This window comes from Truncatella angustata (genome assembly GCF_020726525.1).
Source record: "Truncatella angustata strain MPI-SDFR-AT-0073 chromosome Unknown BKA67scaffold_3, whole genome shotgun sequence".
In the NCBI taxonomy this organism is placed as follows: Eukaryota; Fungi; Ascomycota; class Sordariomycetes; order Amphisphaeriales; family Sporocadaceae; genus Truncatella; species Truncatella angustata.
Genome location: NW_025763383.1, coordinates 1,140,346 through 1,157,621, shown reverse-complemented (window position 1 = coordinate 1,157,621; position 17,276 = coordinate 1,140,346). Strand labels below are relative to the sequence as shown.

General features: G+C 49.1%; 3 protein-coding genes across 3 annotated transcripts; 1 reads left to right on the top strand and 2 right to left on the bottom strand.

Moving 5' to 3' along the window:
* Positions 1-1,546: 1,546 nt before the first annotated feature.
* BKA67DRAFT_534194 (uncharacterized protein) lies at positions 1,547-3,703 on the bottom strand (the record flags this gene model as incomplete). The annotated part of the gene is made up of 2 exons (XM_046099826.1): positions 1,547-2,859; positions 3,223-3,703. The coding sequence occupies 2 exons, from the start codon at positions 3,701-3,703 to the stop codon at positions 1,547-1,549; spliced, it is 1,794 nt and encodes a 597-aa protein (XP_045959527.1).
* Positions 3,704-6,008: 2,305 nt separating this feature from the next.
* BKA67DRAFT_560073 (uncharacterized protein) lies at positions 6,009-7,144 on the top strand. Its single transcript, XM_046102434.1, has 3 exons — positions 6,009-6,503; positions 6,564-6,961; positions 7,122-7,144. Exons 1-2 carry the CDS (start codon positions 6,367-6,369, stop codon positions 6,742-6,744), a joined length of 318 nt encoding a protein of 105 aa, XP_045959526.1. The 5' UTR covers positions 6,009-6,366; the 3' UTR covers positions 6,745-6,961; positions 7,122-7,144.
* An 8,690-nt stretch (positions 7,145-15,834) lies between these two features.
* On the bottom strand, positions 15,835-17,115 carry BKA67DRAFT_231211 (AhpD-like protein). The gene is made up of 4 exons (XM_046095629.1): positions 16,892-17,115; positions 16,547-16,830; positions 16,146-16,463; positions 15,835-16,064 (listed from the first exon to the last, which is right to left on the bottom strand). The coding sequence occupies exons 2-4, from the start codon at positions 16,820-16,822 to the stop codon at positions 15,888-15,890; spliced, it is 771 nt and encodes a 256-aa protein (XP_045959525.1). The 5' UTR covers positions 16,823-16,830; positions 16,892-17,115; the 3' UTR covers positions 15,835-15,887.
* Positions 17,116-17,276: the final 161 nt, after the last annotated feature.

Below are 17,276 nucleotides of genomic sequence, written 5' to 3'. Positions count from 1 at the left end.
GGTTGTGCAGATGAAGGGGTCAAAAAAGATGCGTATCCGGGAAGCCAAGCCTCAGGCGACCCAGGACTCGAATCAATGGTTGTCTCGAGAATGGAATTCACACCCGTGGTGACACCGGGGCACACGGAAGCCTGAGCCACAACCCCGGAAATGACGATATATCAGCACGGAGCTGTGGTACGAACTCAATATACGGGAGCTTGGAGCTTGTAATTGGATGGTCGGACAGGATGCGGGCCGGTCCGCCAGGAGTCCAAAATCTCGCACGTCACCGCAGCAGAAAAAGAAGCAAGGGACTGGCGATCCGGGGTACGCTGGACTCACCCTTGGCCAATTCAGACGAAAGCGTGATGAGGCAGTGCGACATGCGTCAACCCAAGTTCTCGGTACCCAATACGGTCTAATGGAGGGGCAGTGCTTCCCAAGACTTTTTAAAAAGGAGGAGACGGGCATGTCGTCAGCGTGGGATTTGAGTGCTTTGGGTGCCATACTCAAAACCCACACCGCTTAGGGCCGGTCTGATACCCAAAAGAGCATAGCTCAGAAAGGAAAACCAGCGGCGTTCATTCCATTCCTTCCGCCACGGGTCCTTATACAAGTCCCGCAGCACCCCCTGTACAGCAATCGCTTATTATTCCTCTCTTTGATTTAGGCCGGCGGTGTGCTGTAGCTTTTTTTCCTCTTCCTTCACTGCCGCAACGATGCTGCTTCTTCGATTGGGCTGTGCCGCTGCACGAAAACAAACAAGTGTACCGCGAATATCCACCTGCATGAATTTAAGGTACGTTTCAGGACGAGGCCACTTTGGTCACGAGAGGCTATTGATGAGCTGGGATTTGAGGAGAAGCAAAAACAATGCGGGCTTGCGAATATTTCGTGCCGCGATTGGCGATTCCATGTGCAGCGTGGTAGGTGGTGGCGCGTGGGCGTATGGGGCTATAACCAAGTTCAATGCTGTATATCCAATATTTGCGCGACTCTGTTTCTTGGCCTCTGAGTTTGAGAGTCTTTCGCGGCATTGAGACATTTTGTGTCTTGTTAAAAAGGACAAGTCGATCAAGAGCCGATTCGTTGGGGGTGCATATACAGGTAAGTTTGTCATTATGGTTGTCAAGCGTCAGATATTGATTTGAAATGATCTTATTCCCCAGATTGCTGGGTTTTGATTATAGTAGAGATTCTCATCATGTAGCCATCATAAGCCAGTGAAAACCTGAAGAAGAAAAATAAACAGGGTATCGTCACCACGCTCGAAAGGTGAAGTAAATACAAGCCAAATAAAGGCAGTCGCTTCGCAAATACAATGTCCCATGCCGAGTATGACCAATTCGCTCTGTGGTATTGGCACACCCCAATTTGTAGTATCCCCATATGCCATTAGTCCCACCATAAAAGATCTGCGCCAGCCATGCTCCATGATTTCCTTTTGTTTTTGGTTGGGGTCATCTCTGCATGCGGTGTGCCGGATGATATTAGATGGTATATATACGGTGCTCATCCGGAGTATGTATAGTGATGGGGGGGGAATGCTGTGAGAGGATGCTGTTTATTGACCAGCAAGCTCAAGCATCTTGCGCATGTCCTCCTCTGTGGGGTCATCTGAAATCCAGATGCCTTTCTCCTCTTCGGTAGCATCAAGGAAGCCTTGCGCGCGCTTCATTGTTTGTACATCCAGGTCGGTCACATACGACTTGCCATCGGCAAGCTTGATGCGTACCTCTTGCTCAGTTGATAACATCATGTCATCCTTGGCGAGGCGACGAGAACCGTCAAAAACCGTCATGACTCGCTTCTTCATGGTCATCTGACCCTTATCGAAGCCCCAGGACGAAGGATAGTCACGACGGTTCTTTCGACTCTTGGACTTGCTGCTCAAGCTAACACCACCACGAGAGTGTGTCATGCCCCGCGACTTCTGCACACCATTGACAGGGTTACCCTTTCTGTTCCTGGGTGAAGGCCTTTTTCCCTTGAAGTCCTCGTCAAAGTCGTCATCATCCATGTCATCATCATCATCCATGTCGGAGTAGCTAGTCGTTTGCGTAGTAAGAGGCAGAGAGTTCTTCTCCAATGTCTGGTGGACATCCTTGTCGTTCTCAACCTCAGCTAGCCGTCTTGCGTTGACAGATTCGGCAGGGTCTTCTTGTTGAACGATGCGGAGAACACAGTCGTCCAAATGCTCATAAAAGTCTTGTGCATTGGAGAAAGTCACTGAACAAGTCGAGCACTTGCCAGTGGCATCGGAAGCATAACTGCTCAACTTCTTACCACTATTTGCGGACGAAGACTTCTTGCGGCTGTTGGGTGGTGTCTGCTCAACGCCGTGAACGGCTGTCAGATGACGTTTGAAGACGTCCGCCCTGTTGAATGACTTCTCAGCCGCCGACCCGGATCCAGGACAGAAGCCGCACACCATTGTCCCTTTGTAGTGGGTCAAGGTATGTCTGTTCTTGTCATACTTGCGCGCAAAACCCTTGATGTGGTAGTCGCATGTCTGGATTGGACACTTCTCTGGACGCTCATTTTGATGCGTTAGCATGTGGGCTTTCAAATCCTTGAAAGTCTTCCCGCAGTCGGGATGTGGGCACCGTTGCTTCTCCTTCAACTCGTCACCGCTGTAAGAATACTCCTGAGGTGACTGGAAAGAGGACATGCTTGGACGCCTGGCATCCTGCTGAGGAACAGCAAACGGACTATATTGAAACCCAGGGACGTATGGCGATGCACTGCCATTTCTGATACCCGGCACAGGGGAGGTGGCTCCTGACAGAGCCGGTGATTGTGGATACGGGTTATGCTCGTATCCCTGCATCGGTGGCCCCATGGGTCCCCGGATCTCAGGATGGATCAGAGAGGGATCTATATGCATTCGAGTCAGTACAGTCGTATTTTTCTCTTGGGGGTTGAAGTGTAACAGAGGAAACCAACAAGAAGAATCAAGAGGAGCGACAAAACGACCACTACTCTGAAAAAAGAAAGAAGAGTGCGAAGACTTGGTGGAAGCTACAGGGGTAATGGGACTGTTCCATTCAGGTCCGGCAGTAACCAGAGGAGAAAAGATTGAAGGGGCTGATGAAATTGGTGATGTCCAAGCTAAGCTTGCTGTCGAAGACATGGGAGTCGTCACTTGGGAAGGAGAGTCCACCTGTGGCGTGGCTGTGTCTAGCGCAAGAGGGAAAGAAGCGGAGTGCGAAATACTTCTAGGAATCTGTGTCGACTCACCAACAAATCCTGGTTTGCTGTCTGTATATGCCAACTCATAGCCTTCGATGGCTTGAGGGACATATGTCGTGTACTCCGTTCCGGTATAGTAGTCGTGGTGTACTATGCTTGGATTTACGCCAAGCGTGTTATGGGTGTATTCAGGAACATATGCCAGTTGCCCATGGTTGGATTGTGGCGAGCCCATATTGGATGATGATGCGGAGGTAGTTGATCGGTTAGACGAGGGTAACCGCAGTTCGCCATCTTCTTGATATGCGACTGGTGAACCAGTCGTATCATAGAACATACGCGGTGCCTCTGCGTATAAAGGATTTACTTCAAAGCCGGTGGTCTGAGGAAACCCAAAGCCTTGTGGGCTATATTGCTCCATTGGTGGTGAAGCATAGCTTCCTGCTTGTTCCCCGGAATACAGCAGGAAGTCACGGTCGCCAGTGGATGTCGGAAACATGTTGTATGATTGTTCTGCTATTGAGGCCATATTGACGGCTCTGTGTGATTTGGCGGTGGGCTTTGTCTTGCGAGCAAAGGCCACGCTGCTCACGCTAGGAATCCCTGCACCGGTCGAAAGGCTGAAAGAAGCAAGAAAAGATGGCAATGTCAGTCAATAGCCGGAGAGTTCTCCGAATCTTAAGACCTCATACACGATCACGGCAAGACTGTTTTCTTCGTGTGGAGTTGGTGGTTGCTGTTTCTGCACCAGGGATCTCGGTGTGAACAAAGCGTGGCGCGGACGATGATTTGATGTGAGATGGGAGGCTTCGTCGCAAGTCAAGGACCGGCAGTATTGGAACAGAATGGAATACGTCAATTTCGTTAATTGACGTATTGCTTCCCTTTTCAACTCGATCGTTCTATATACGGGCTCTCCGATATTATGGGTTCTGACTGTGGGCAATGCGCTTGGTGGAAGGTTGCCACAGGAGTGAAAGTATTGGGTCGGTTTCTGATCTGTTCTCAGCGAGCAGAAGAAGTGTCGATGAGATTGTTATATATTGCTTGGAAGCAAACAGAAGTCGTGATGTCTGAGATCTATGGAGGGGGCCAGAAACATCACGCATAGGTTTCGGGGGACTCCCAGGATAATATACACCATAGCCGTAGAGACTGGGTCTGATGAATCTGGTAGGGCTCAGAGAGGTGGCAGTGATCCATGTGTCGACCAGGGGTCTCGAAGCACTAAAGACGAAAAGTCCGGGTGTACCACGGTACCTAGACGCTCCGCCGTATGGCCTTGTCATTGCTCGTCCTCAATACTTTGGTCGGTTTTTTCTCTGCGGGCCTAGCCTTTAGGAGAAAGCCAAGCTGCGATTGGGCTTGGTGGGCTTTGGTTTAGGCGTACAAACCAATGGCGTCGGGTACGTGGGAAGGTACCGACTGCTGTGGAGGTATGTACAGGTAGTCTGCAGGGCCCTGGACCCAAATTGGAGGAAACTCAAGACCGGGAAGGGGTGGGGCTTTTTCTTACCAGACCCCAAACCCTGGCAACCTGGTACCCAGCCAGCGCACTGGGGAACGAGAACGACGAGCTAGCGTGGAATTTAGCTACTAATCATGTACACTGGTATCGCCCGTATTCCTCTTCAGGTACAGTACGGCCAGCCATCACAGAGGCCCGTTTCCCTCCCTCGAGGGTTATGCACCCCTGATTTCCTGATTCTGGTGGCCATGTCACTCGCGTTCCGTCCAGGCGAGAACATGTCCGCTGTGGACATGCGAGAGAGCAAGCGGAGCAGGCCGACTGCTCTGGCTCCTCTACTTCGTGCTCTGCCAATACCACAGGATTACAAGGACGTCTTGCACAAAAACATACATATCAGATGCCGGTGCTTGCTAGGTTAGCTGACACTGGACGCGCCAGGACAGGTCTCAGGTGGCAGCTTCCGTGTAGTGTGCATGGCATGGCCTGGCGGGGAATTTGCTTCAAGTAACTCTTTTTTGACTTCCTTCTTATCTCACAGTATAAGCAGCCCGGCTGTTGTACCCGGGCTCGCTGATCCATTGCTTTTTCTCAACACTCCCATGCTAATAGCCAAGCAATCCGAACATTGACGAGGCTGCAGCTCAGGGGAGTACCACTACTGATCATGGGACTCGATAATGTCTAGGCTTGATGGCCCGGGACATTTGATGTTTAGCAATTTATTTCCATCGTTTATGGGTGATGGCTGCAACATGACTACTGGTGCTTGAAGCTTTTTGGTAAATGCAGTGAATGCTGACTTTGAGCTTCGAGGAACATCTCCTCGTACTTGATGAACGAAAGCGCCACCGGCTCGAAACCATAAGGATCGGGGCGCTTGTGACTTTGTTCCGGCGAGTGAGAATAGAAGCTAATGACAACGGCTTTCTAGCCCCGCGACTTGTCTCACAAATCGCAGAAGCATTAGTAGTAAGTATGTGACAGACCGTGGTGCCCACGAAATTATCCACGCTATACCCCAAACTTGAAGCAACATATCGGGGAATTCTCAATCGAGTAAAACATAACGAGAAAATGCCTATCGGCCGGTCTCGATGGCCGGTCTCGATCACTGCAATGGCAAAGCGGAGCTTTCAAAGAAGGACAAATCTGGAGCTGGCGAAAGCCAGAAAATACTTTCAGAGCGAGTGGGCATCCGATGCCGTTCTCATGCGGAGAATACGCACATTGATGCATGGTGGAGGCTTTGAACACCGTGGGCGTGGTTCATATTGTTCCCAGTTTCGATGGCCTTGAAGTGTTATCCGATTGTTCAGTCGCACTGCATGCAACCAACAAGAAGAACACAACGAGACACTGGATCAGTCTTAGTGGAGTATATTTTTATTCACTGGGTGTCATCTGCAGTAGTTTGCATAACGCTCGATACTTGTCTTTCTACTTGTGCTATGCACAGCCCATCTGAGTCTGCAACTCGGTCGCGGAGTGACCAATCATATGCTCACAATGCAAACCAACGCCAGGTACAATTCACAGTTAAGCACCGCCCAATAGAAGCCCTATTTGTGAGGCAGGGAAGGGGCTTACACACATATCTCCTACGCTTTGATCGGTGTCTTGCGCTTGAATTATACTGCGTCTGATCCACCCACCACTCAAAGTTAAAACCTATTGCCTAACTGCTTCATCGCCGCGATTCAGAGAGCCCTACATGCATAGGAATGTATCAATCGGGATGGCATGTAGCACCTGTGGTAAGCATCTTATTAATATTACAGGCGGCTCTGCCCAAAACAGTAATGGTCCAGCTGCTGTGGTGCTTCGCATATGTCCGGCGAAGCGACAGCCCTTATGAGGGCTTGCGGGTAAGTTAGCGGTCAAAGAGCAGTACCGAGAAACGCAACAGCATCACACATACCCATGGCGCACCTCACTCTCTAATCAAACGCAGATACAGCATGGTGGCCGTATCTCGTCCAGTCATTTCGTCCCATCAACTTATGGGCCTTGTGTACGTTTTGACTGTCCAACGTTTACCATTGTTAAACTTTGATCATTTCGTGCAGAATTCAACTAGCTTCGCCATTGCATTCCACTGAGAAATCATGGTGCCATGTGGGGTGCGAGACATTAACAAGTCGCACTGACCGTCGAGAGAGGCCGGAGCCAACAAAAGAAAAATGTGCCCAGTTTTTCGACCGGAAGGTTTCGGATGACATAACACAAGGGGACTTTTGGCAGCAGGATACTTCGAGAGCCGACATGAAGACTGCTTCGATCTTGAAGATCATGAAGATCTTCGTTGTGGGTTCTGTGCTGTACTATGTAGATTAGAGGAAAACTTCTGGAACGTACTTTCCCATGCAAGATGATCTCACAATGTCTGAATGCGCAGTGCCCGACAACTCGGTCAACCAGACGAGTCAGCGGCAAAGCATTGCCGCGTTCGATTAAGGTATACAAAGTGCTGACCTACTTGACGAAGGATTTTGACTCGTCTGTGAGAGCCTGTCGGTAGAGGACCCTTTTTGCCTTCGTGGTTAGGCATATTTCTTGTCAATAACCTCAAGACAGTGAGCACAATCGGAACTCACTCCACTATCTCATAGGACACATCCCGCAATGTCAAAGCCGGAATGTGACATGATCGCTGGCTGTCAATCTTAGTCCAAGTGGTGGAGCTTGACGGTCTCAACGTGGGGTTGAAACAGCTCTGATCTTTTGTGCCATTAGGCCAAGTCTAGTATAGTGTCGAGATTAGCGGCGTCACGTCGCCGACTCGGGGACCAAGCACAAGATGTTCTGATTGGCCATTATACGCAGTCGCTTGCGTAGTTCAAATCCAAAGATAGCAATCCAATGAGGCAGTGCGAGTTCGATTCACTGTGTGGAGAACGGGAACTCTCTGCAACAGCATTGCTGCTATCTTTCGACAGTGCAACCTTATGACAAAGAATGTTTCCAATACTGTCTGGCAACACAACTCGATGGTAGTCAATACTACAATGCAAGTTCGCATTTGCAATCGGTTCACCTGGGCGTAGTAAACATTGTCGGGATAGTTGAAGTCGTAATGGAACTTATCCGGCGAAGGTACTGCTTGTACAGACAGGATGCAGTCTGACAGTTCCTGAACGTCATCAAGCATGGACTCGGGTACTCCTCCACGGTGACTGATTCTGATCGTCGCGGTGGAGATTTAATATGGAAGCAACAGCTCCCGAAAGATCACTTGAGTCTCCCCACAGCCGGCATCCTGACCGTACCGTGCAGTACCGATGCAGAAAGTTCATCCCATTGCAAAAGTAAACCCGTTACTTGTCCCGCGTCATAAGTTGCACATCTGTGAAATGATTATCAAGTAGGGTACTGAGACAATGTCGTATCCAGCAGTAAGCCTCGTGCCACTGATATCTGCTCAAATTGGCAAGTGTGGATACAAAGGGATTGAAATTGCCATGGTCAATTCGCTATGCTCAAAATTCTAGTTGTTAGGGGTTTGGTGGCAGAGGTGTGTCTCCGAGGTAGGGGAATGCTACTCTGCTGCATATGCCCATATGGTTTTGGTTACACAGCATGGAAGGATCAGAATTCCTACACCTGAAGCTTTGTCAAGCGCGTAACCAAACAGCCTGATAAAGGCTAGCGAGGCGACATGATAATGGGCAGATTGTGTTCATCACCAGGAAGCTCTTCACGACCGCGGGCACCTTCAGCCCTATCATTGCGGATAAGGCTGCTATGCGCTCTTTGTAAGAATCCATTCGCGGCTATAGAAGGATTCCTTGGCGTTATTAGCATGGCTACCTCCAGAGGTGTGAGGCGCTCCACGTGTTTTTCGAGGATGAGGATCTGACCATCTGCCGATGCGCTCCCCCTCTCACTTTGAAGGATGGCCATGTGCCATTGGCACCCCCTTGCAAGGCAGGACAGTGTCGCAGCCTGATCACCCATAAATATGTAATAATCTCTCATTCGTGTTAGTTGAGCGTGTGAGTGATCCTTCATCATGCTCGCTAGTTTCGCGAATGTTGATTGGTTTTAGTGCACAATGTTTTCCTGTACGATATAGGGGCAGCTTATTCCACGACGAAACACGGAGCTTATGGGCGGCATTAGTCTGTAGGGTCTACAGAGCCGCATTGCAAGTGACTCTAGCCTGAGGATCTGGCTTGTATTATCCCGGCCGTTTATCCCACCGACTCGCTAGTAAGCACAGGGGGGCTTAGCCACTGCAACATCGGCGGGCATATCATCAAGTAATCATGAGCAGGATTGCTTGGCTCGGCTACCATAAAGCCACACTTGAATGTGTCGGCCGTAACGCCAACGACGCTCCCGGACAATATTTGGTAAGCATAAGTTTAAGAAGTGTCAGAAACACTACCTGGTCGCCTCCCAATGCTACAACATGACGACATGAGAAGGAGGGATCGAACTCGTGTCAAACCAGAAGGCTGTCCACTACTGACTACTTTGAGAATATGAGTTGGCAACACTAGGTTCATAGAACGTAACGAACAGTCATGCTATGCTATTTTTTTATAAATTTTTTTTTTTTTACATACGCTCCTTCTACCGAAGAGACGCCTCCCGAGTCGCAAGTAGCCCCAGTCGCAAAGTAGAGTCTAAAACAACGATTGCCTTTCATTCCAGAACACGTACAGTAGTTAATGGTTGATATGATTATTTTTGTAGTTTCAATCTCGTCTCTACCGAACTTACATTTGAATTATAAGTGCTGACCAGTTAGCGAATGACTAATAGGCCGACTATTTTGGCACTGAGAAACATATGTAGTGACATTTCTTCAGGTGTCAGCCTAACGATTTCGGGGTAATATGATGAGTATTCTGCTGCATCTTACCCTCTCGGGTACTACATCTCATCTGATCAATGTGCCAAGACGGCACGACCGAAGCTTCAGAATTGAGCACAGGCCTTGGGTAGGATCCTTTCAGTCGGGGAAACCAAACTCACACGTGGCAAAGGTCTGCTAGCATTAAGCTGCCGAAGCAGAGTTTACAAGTTCAGCCACCACAACCCCGAAATTGGGCTCGGATGCTGCTAATGTGGACGTTCGACTAAAAGATGCTAGAAAGGAGACACCAGCGCTAAATAAAGATAGATTGAAAAGGCTCCCCGTTGAGCGAACAGAAGTCAATGCTTGCGAGTTAGAACTGCTCAACGGTCCAATTGCTGCGTTCAATTAAATAGTGGCTTCCTAATTGCTATCACTGGATTTTACAACTCCCGCCAGAACCGGGATGCATCGCGCACAGTAGATACTAGACAGTCCCGCTCCGCCGCGGACCTCCCTTGTTGGATATCCATAGCTCATCGCAATCACCTGGTTCCTCACAGACGCTTGTCGCTTGTCGGTACATGGTAGACTCTTCAAGCCGTCATGGATCCATCGTTGACCCATCTGCGGAACGCATTGATGGAATGGCAAGCCATGTCAGGGGTAAAGCAGATCTAAGCGCAATACTATGTACTTACTGGGCTCCCCCGTCGGTGCGCTAGGCCGACATCAGAGAAGTTTAGCGAATAATCCACAAATCTGAATGAATCGAGGATGGCGTGTTTACATATTCTGGTCCACTGCATGATTGCATACAACCTTCACTTGGCTTGCAGATGCTTATTGTGCAATATTCCACCATTTGGGATCATGAGTCCCCTAAAACGGCGAACTCCTAACAGGTCAAGTAAACCTTGTATGGAGCAATTGTCCCTAGGCACGTATGGAATCTAAACCTTGAAAGCATCACGGTACCCTCTCTTGGTACTTCAAGGACAAAAAAGCTCGGTAGATGAACTTTAATTCAAGCGAAGCGGTAGGCACCGGTCGTGCATCCGTACATAGAATTCCGTCCTTTAGAGGGGCCCCGTTGTCCCCCTAATTGTACTTCGTCGGTCCTCAAATGGCTGACTGTTGGTAACTAATCATTTCTTCAAAAGGGGATTGTTCCGTGGCCATGTTCCCCGAAGAGAGTCTATGGATGCATAAAAAGACAACAAGGTTCATGCAGAGGATGTCTGTGCAATCGTGCACATCGTTTTGAGCTGTGAGATTTATGTTTCAGGAGTACCGGCAGGCAGGCATTGCTATCAGTGGTTAGTTTGCGTTAGGTTTGTATACTTTGGATTCGTTTTTACGATGATCCCTTATGGACCGCCTTGAGCGGTGTCATAACTCAAATAGTTGAAAATTGCAGCCGCGGATTAGCGAGTTTGGAATTCCTCCTCGAGTGTACAATGTGCCTGTACCCGTGGCAGACAAGGAACACTCCACAAGGCTCAACCAGGATAATAAGATTGTACTGTGTATGCAATGTCTTTTTGTTAGTTTTACAGATTCCCCACCTTCGTCTTGAAGCCGATATATTCATTACTGCGCCGTGGTGTACTGTACTAGGCTAGAAATATGAGAGGCCGGCAGCTTGCGAACACGGAGCCAGTATCTATGGAGCGACATGATTAACCTTAGATGATCTTAATTGAGGGGTCAATGGTATGAGATATCACGATGAGTGAATTCCTTCATTACTACCTTGACCCTGGCAGCCCTGGTATGCCATGTTCTCTGAAGCTTGGCAAGTATCTCAGTTGCAGCCCTGGTGGATTATTAGAGTTGAGAGTAATAAGATCTTCGTATTATGATCTGTGATGGAGGGGGGCCAAGTCCTAGACTGCAGTGATGTCTACGTACTATTGGACAAACGACCCCACTACCATATCATTGGATAAGCATCCTCACCGGGATATTTAAGCACACGGTAACTTTCCGTAAGTCGTGTCTACAGAGCTATCCCCTTTTCGTCGTCTAGTGCTACTCCGTCTAAATTTGGAACCAATATGTAATGTTCAGCGATCTGACATGTTTTACTGTGGTAATCGTCAGATGTCCCCCGACACGAGCTATCAAAATTCATGGAGAAGATGGAGGTTTGTAACAAGTGTGTACTCTAAGGCTAGGGCATAGGCAAGTTTACGCGTCGTGGGAACACAATTTTGATTATCTCGAGGACATCGGGAGAGGCTGCAGTCGACCAACTCAATTGCCGCAGGCTACACGCGCTATACGCTCTATAGCGAATGCTAGACCGAATTTCCAAGAGCAGAGCCACTAAGCGTTTCTTCTTTGCCCAAACCTCAATCTATGATGCGAATACGGAATCCCTACAGCGGTGCTTGCAGATGTTAGTCTGGATAATGCGATGACAGATAATGAGTGTTATTGATCCGGCGTTTTGTGGGTTTGGTTGCCAGAATGACAATGACAACCAAGACAAGCTCCCGGAACGCCCAAGTCCCGAGTGCTCGGTAAACCGTGGCAGCCTATCAACAACCCCTGATACCGTGATACCACAATACCCTGCAAGATCTGTTGAAGGAAAACTTCGCAGAGCCACGGAATTTATCTTGGCTTGACTGCCCCTGCACACTACCCCGGACTAGCCTCTCGGTTACGTGGAGATCAAGATTTCTCGTCAGATTTTAGGGTACCTTTACATTGGGACCACTGTCGGGACCGAGAACATAGCAGCAACCAGGGCTACACGGAGCCAAGGAGCCTCGTGAGCAGAAGAAGAGGATGTTGTGGTGGGGATAGTTTCATTCATTTGAGTTTTCATGTTGCCTTCACGGTGGGCATCGCGCAATCACTCATGGTCTATGGATTCAAGCGAACTGTTTCCTAAGGAGCCGGTGGGCCAAGCATTAGGATCACTTTTTATCTGTGCTCGGATCGTGGATAATAAGAAATCTGGTATCACGTTCGCGACATCTGCAAGGTTGCAATCACTGGATCTGTCGGACTAGCCCCACATATTGGTGGCTCCGTCAATATGCCATACAACATAAAATGAAAGGGCGCTCTTGAGAACCGAGGATTTACGGAAAGGACTCTTCTTTGATCCAAGCGCCCTAGGCGACCGTCATCTCTGACCTGAGGTAGTGCTCTGCCAGTGAATGAACTGGTACTTCAACATTCATCGCGCCTGCTGCAGCAGGTTATACTGGCTAAACCTGACAATACCATACTGCATATTCGGAATACCGAGAAGATGTATCTCTTCCACCCGAGCGATCGGGAGATCGTTGACAACGTTGTCCTGTGGGAATCTAGACCATTGTGACGGTTCCTGCAAGTGCCGCCAATCCACTCTACCGGTACCGACTCTAGTGCCAGCGTACAGTCCGTATGTGTGCCAAAACACCGGTAAAGGTCAAAGCTCCTTACGTACTTGATTGGATGGTGAGCGCTTCTCCCAGTACACAGCAGTGGCTTCTTTGCGGACCTGTGTATTTTAGTCGCAATAAGCTATGAAATCGGCCTTCTCTACACTATTAATGTGGCGCTGATTTGTTCTTCATCACAAGAATAACACCGTGGCGTTAATGATCAACCCAAAAAACAATATCTGATTTCATTTATCCGTGTACCTATACACAGCAAATTTGACGATGTGATATGTGGGAGGTCAGATGCTTAGTTGTGCCGTGAATGGGTCAAGTCATTGATCCCCAGCATAAGGTCCCGAGGAAATGGTGCAGGAGGGGGCTTGCTGATCTGCAAGCCTCAAGCTTACTTGTGAATTGACAGAATTCGATCGCAGCATTTTCTTTTTCCGCGAGCGGTCAATCCTTCACTTCAGATACCCTGGATAGGCATAGACTGCCAATTCTTTACTTGTGCATTGTGTGACAACAACAAAACCTACTTAAACCTTGACCCGACGATCCAATCAATCCTCACTAAGACGCTCCAGAACTTCAAGTTGAACCATGTGCCGTGCTTGGCGCAGCATACAGCTGGTCGCCGAGTTGCCCGAGATTGTAACTGAAAGTACATCACACTCTAGGGTCTGGAAAACAAAACAAAATTCTCCGGAGTGGACTGGACGAAGCAGTAATCTATCAACCTAAACTGATCATTTTGCGGTATGGGGACCACCACGAATGCATGTACAGTACATAACAGGCGAAAGCAACTACTGAACCCTCACGAAAATTGGCACATCAATCCATAGCTGGCATCAACTATAGGCATGGTAATTGAAGTATCTTGTCATCTCTGATACTTTGCTTTTAATTGAAAGCCACAAGATGCATCCTTGGATCACAAGGCTTTGCTGGGGTGACGGGAGTGCCGCAGTTAGGTTGTCCCAACTGAATGGTTCGGAAAGCCACAAGAACTCAGCAGCACAGGGTATTAACGAGCACAGAAGATCTATTGGTGTTCAACAACTCCAATAGCGAGAGATAGTCTGTTCCTTGTTGCTTCCCTGATCATTCAAACCAACTTTGTCACACGCGGGAACCGGTGTCACCGCATTGTACCTTTATTCCTCCGCGCCCATGGAGGCCATTTTAGTTGTTTGGCCTAAGCAGCATGAGCCGTCTTGCTTTTATTGAGATAGACGCAGGGGATATTAGGATTATGGAAGTCAGAATAGGTTCGCACAAATGGGAGTCGCCATGATCAGGGATTTGATCATATCCTTGCATTACCTGTTTCTGTCTTCGTTTCTGCCCACATGCGCCATGGATCTCGCTGTGCTGGAGATCAGAGGAAATCTCCACTCCAGTGATGGAATATTAAGTACTCGACCCTAACAGGTTGAGCGAATGGGTCAAGTACTGTCCCGACGGATTGGTTTTTGTCAACGCGCCGCACCGCTCGACAGGTGCCCCCCTTCCCCGTTTGCAATGGCACCCTAAACGGTTAATTTCTCCAGTCTCAGTCTAGCTTAGAACTTTTGACTGCTGTCAGTGCTGTGGAGAGGTGGATATAGTGATCTTAGCTACCTCTAGGGTCCTGAAGAGCCAGTCGCAACCTCGCCTGCTCTCCGGGATGGATCCGTGCCAAGGTCGAGATCAGACAACTGCAAGAACGTACTTGTTGATGAGATGCTCCTGGGTTCTGTGTTTAATCATGGTATTGTTTACTCATCGCGCAGTAGTAGTGTATGGATTGCTAGCATGGCAGGGACACAAATCAAGACCCCGTTTTTTTTTTTTAGTATTGCGTGGTTCGTTGTACCGCACTCGATCGACAGGTTCTTGACCCTCACAGACCCGGAGCCAGTAAGTTCCGAGATTGTCGAGTTGCATTCCCACGGGTTCAATATTATCATGTTCAGCAGGTTGGCCAAGTTTTTGTCCCCATTTCGCCCCACAGTTGAGGTCATGGGCGATTGGAATGACAGTTGGCGACAATATTGATGACAGCCCAGGTTGGTTACTAAAACTACTGAAATTAGAAACTCGGCGAGGACGACTTAACACACCATTGCCTCTCTCACGGGTATCAAGCCGGGCAATGAAGGTTATGATTGCATATGTGTGGGTAGGGTTGCCTCGTGGCATGGCGCTCTCAGGCAGGGGTGGTAACGGCCGTAAAGGAAGTTCATCCCCGTAAATGCACCAACTGCTGGAACGCAACATATCTAAGCCCGTGTCCCCTGCAAACCTTGCAGTGCTGCACTTCGCCCACTATTGGAAATTGCTTCGCCATGATACAATGACAGGGCTCTGTCAATTGACGGCAAAACCGCTTGACATCCTGGTACCGTAAACCAGCCTATTTTTGAGCCTCAACCCATAATGACACGATTGCAAACAACATGGCAGCTACATGGGATGGATACATCCGTGTGATCTCGATTCTATATGCACGCATCTTGCATGCGATTTGAGGAGCTCGAAGCGTCAAGGGTCGTCAATAGGGCAAATGAGAGCCCTTACAATCCAATCCCTTGCTTCTGTGCTTTGCATATATGCCTACTTACTTGGAAGGATCTAGACTTCAAGTCGCCTGACTTGGAAACGACGCTTCCCTATCCCAGCGCGGGCGCACCCGAATTGACAACCCATAAAAGAACATCGGTGATGCAAAGGCTCGAATGCCGCACAGCTGCCCGGAGTAGAGATGGAACTGGCTCCAATTACTCGTCATGTATACGAGTCCAAGATTTAATTCATGCCATACTTTTTTTGGCCTACATTAGGGAAAAGATTTTTGTGTTCCTGGCTTATATAAATATAAACACGGATGAATATATGCACATATTGTTGATGAAATCTCGGGACAATGGGAATGGGTTTCGAGAAGAAGTAAAACTCTAGATTTTCCTACTTAACAGACTGCTCAAAGAAAAAAAGAAAAAAAAAAGAACATGGAGTTTCAGCGGGAATAAGACCAGAGTTTCCATCCAGTGCAGGCAGGGGAGCTTTACACATTGGCGACCTCAGTCCTCCATCCCCACCCCCCTACAGCATCTTCAGCCAGCCTCTGCATGCCAGAAGCCTCACAGATCTGCATGGCAACTTCCCGAACTGCTCGCACCTCCTCAACGGTCGCGCCCCCATTGAGCGCACCCCGGAGATGGCCCTTGAGCTGAGGGTTCACCTTTTTGTGTTTGCGACCTGTCAGTATTCCTTCTCCCAGCCAATACCACGCACATCGGCCTTGAAGCTGAAATGGACTTACATCCTGCGGAATGAGTCCCGCGATCATGACGAAAGATGTCTCTATTGGCGAGAGGATGCTGATGTTGCTCAGTACATGCCCGTACACCAGTCGCGCGGTCAGCCCCAGGTCTTCAGTGCCAGACCTATCCATCTGGCCCATGATCCTCTTGGCTATCTTGCCGTATACCTTTTCAAAAAAGGATTGGCCTCTCCGCAGGACTTCGGAAGCCGGCACATCGTAGAGGTCTCTCAATCTGCCAGTCGGTGAAGGGGACCCAGGCTCATCAATCAGTTCAGGAGGGGTTACTTGCTTCAAAGACAGAAGGGAGTTGATTGTCTAGTAGCGATGTGAGCGCCCTTTAGTCAAGACATTACGTTTGCAAGTGCCTGAAGGCGATGTGGTTCGATGCATGCAATTACCTTTGGCACTCCTCCAACTGCTGATGTTTTGATGAGTGCCTCCCTGATCCTCCTGGTGATTCTGCGCTGGCGCTCCTGGTCCGGCTCGTGTTTCACACCATGGCTCCCATCTTCAATGGCAAAAGACCAGACCTTCGCTACCTCGTCGGGCCTGTTGAGAATAGTCAATGCAGAAGCTGCAACGATGTACCAGCCATGAGGCGGTAAAGTGGGATGGTTTCGAATGGTAGATAACAAAGATGGTGTCATGACAGAAGCGAGCGTAGGGGGCGCCATCTCGACACCTGGACAAGACCAGATTAAATGACGGGACTAATGCCAATTGGATATCGTCACAGAACTTACTTTTGTGACGAAATCTGGGAAGAAACAAACACGGCTTTGAGATCGGGACTCCGCGAAGCAACTCGGTGGCCCACTCCGCCGTGGAAGAGTCCGAGTCCGAGGTAACGTCACGTGGCCTGTTTTCCACCGTTACGTTAGCTTCGGGTGCGTCATGCCCATCCCTATCCTCATCCCCATCCCCAGCCAGTCCGCGCCGCCCGCGCTCTACTAAGCCAAAGCTCTAAACGTGGCAACAACGAAAGGCTGCATTCGCCCTGTAGCAAACAGGAGAACCGTATCGCTCGCTCACTACAGACATAACCCGCCATCAAAATGATCGACACTTGACCTTCTCTCTGCAGTACTTTCTTTCCAGCACATTTAGGCCTCATCATCCCGCCACGAT

Bases quoted from the DNA above. Each gene is read 5' to 3' on its own strand.
- BKA67DRAFT_560073 (XM_046102434.1), top strand. From the start codon at position 6,367: ATGTATCAATCGGGATGGCATGTAGCACCTGTGGTAAGCATCTTATTA. The intron at 6,504-6,563 runs CTTGCGGGTAAG...CATCACACATAC, and splicing joins AGCGACAGCCCTTATGAGGG to CCATGGCGCACCTCACTCTC.
- BKA67DRAFT_231211 (XM_046095629.1), bottom strand. From the start codon at position 16,822: ATGGCGCCCCCTACGCTCGCTTCTGTCATGACACCATCTTTGTTATCT. The intron at 16,464-16,546 runs GTAATTGCATGC...CATCGCTACTAG, and splicing joins CAGTTGGAGGAGTGCCAAAG to ACAATCAACTCCCTTCTGTC. The intron at 16,065-16,145 runs GTAAGTCCATTT...AAACACAAAAAG, and splicing joins CGGGACTCATTCCGCAGGAT to GTGAACCCTCAGCTCAAGGG.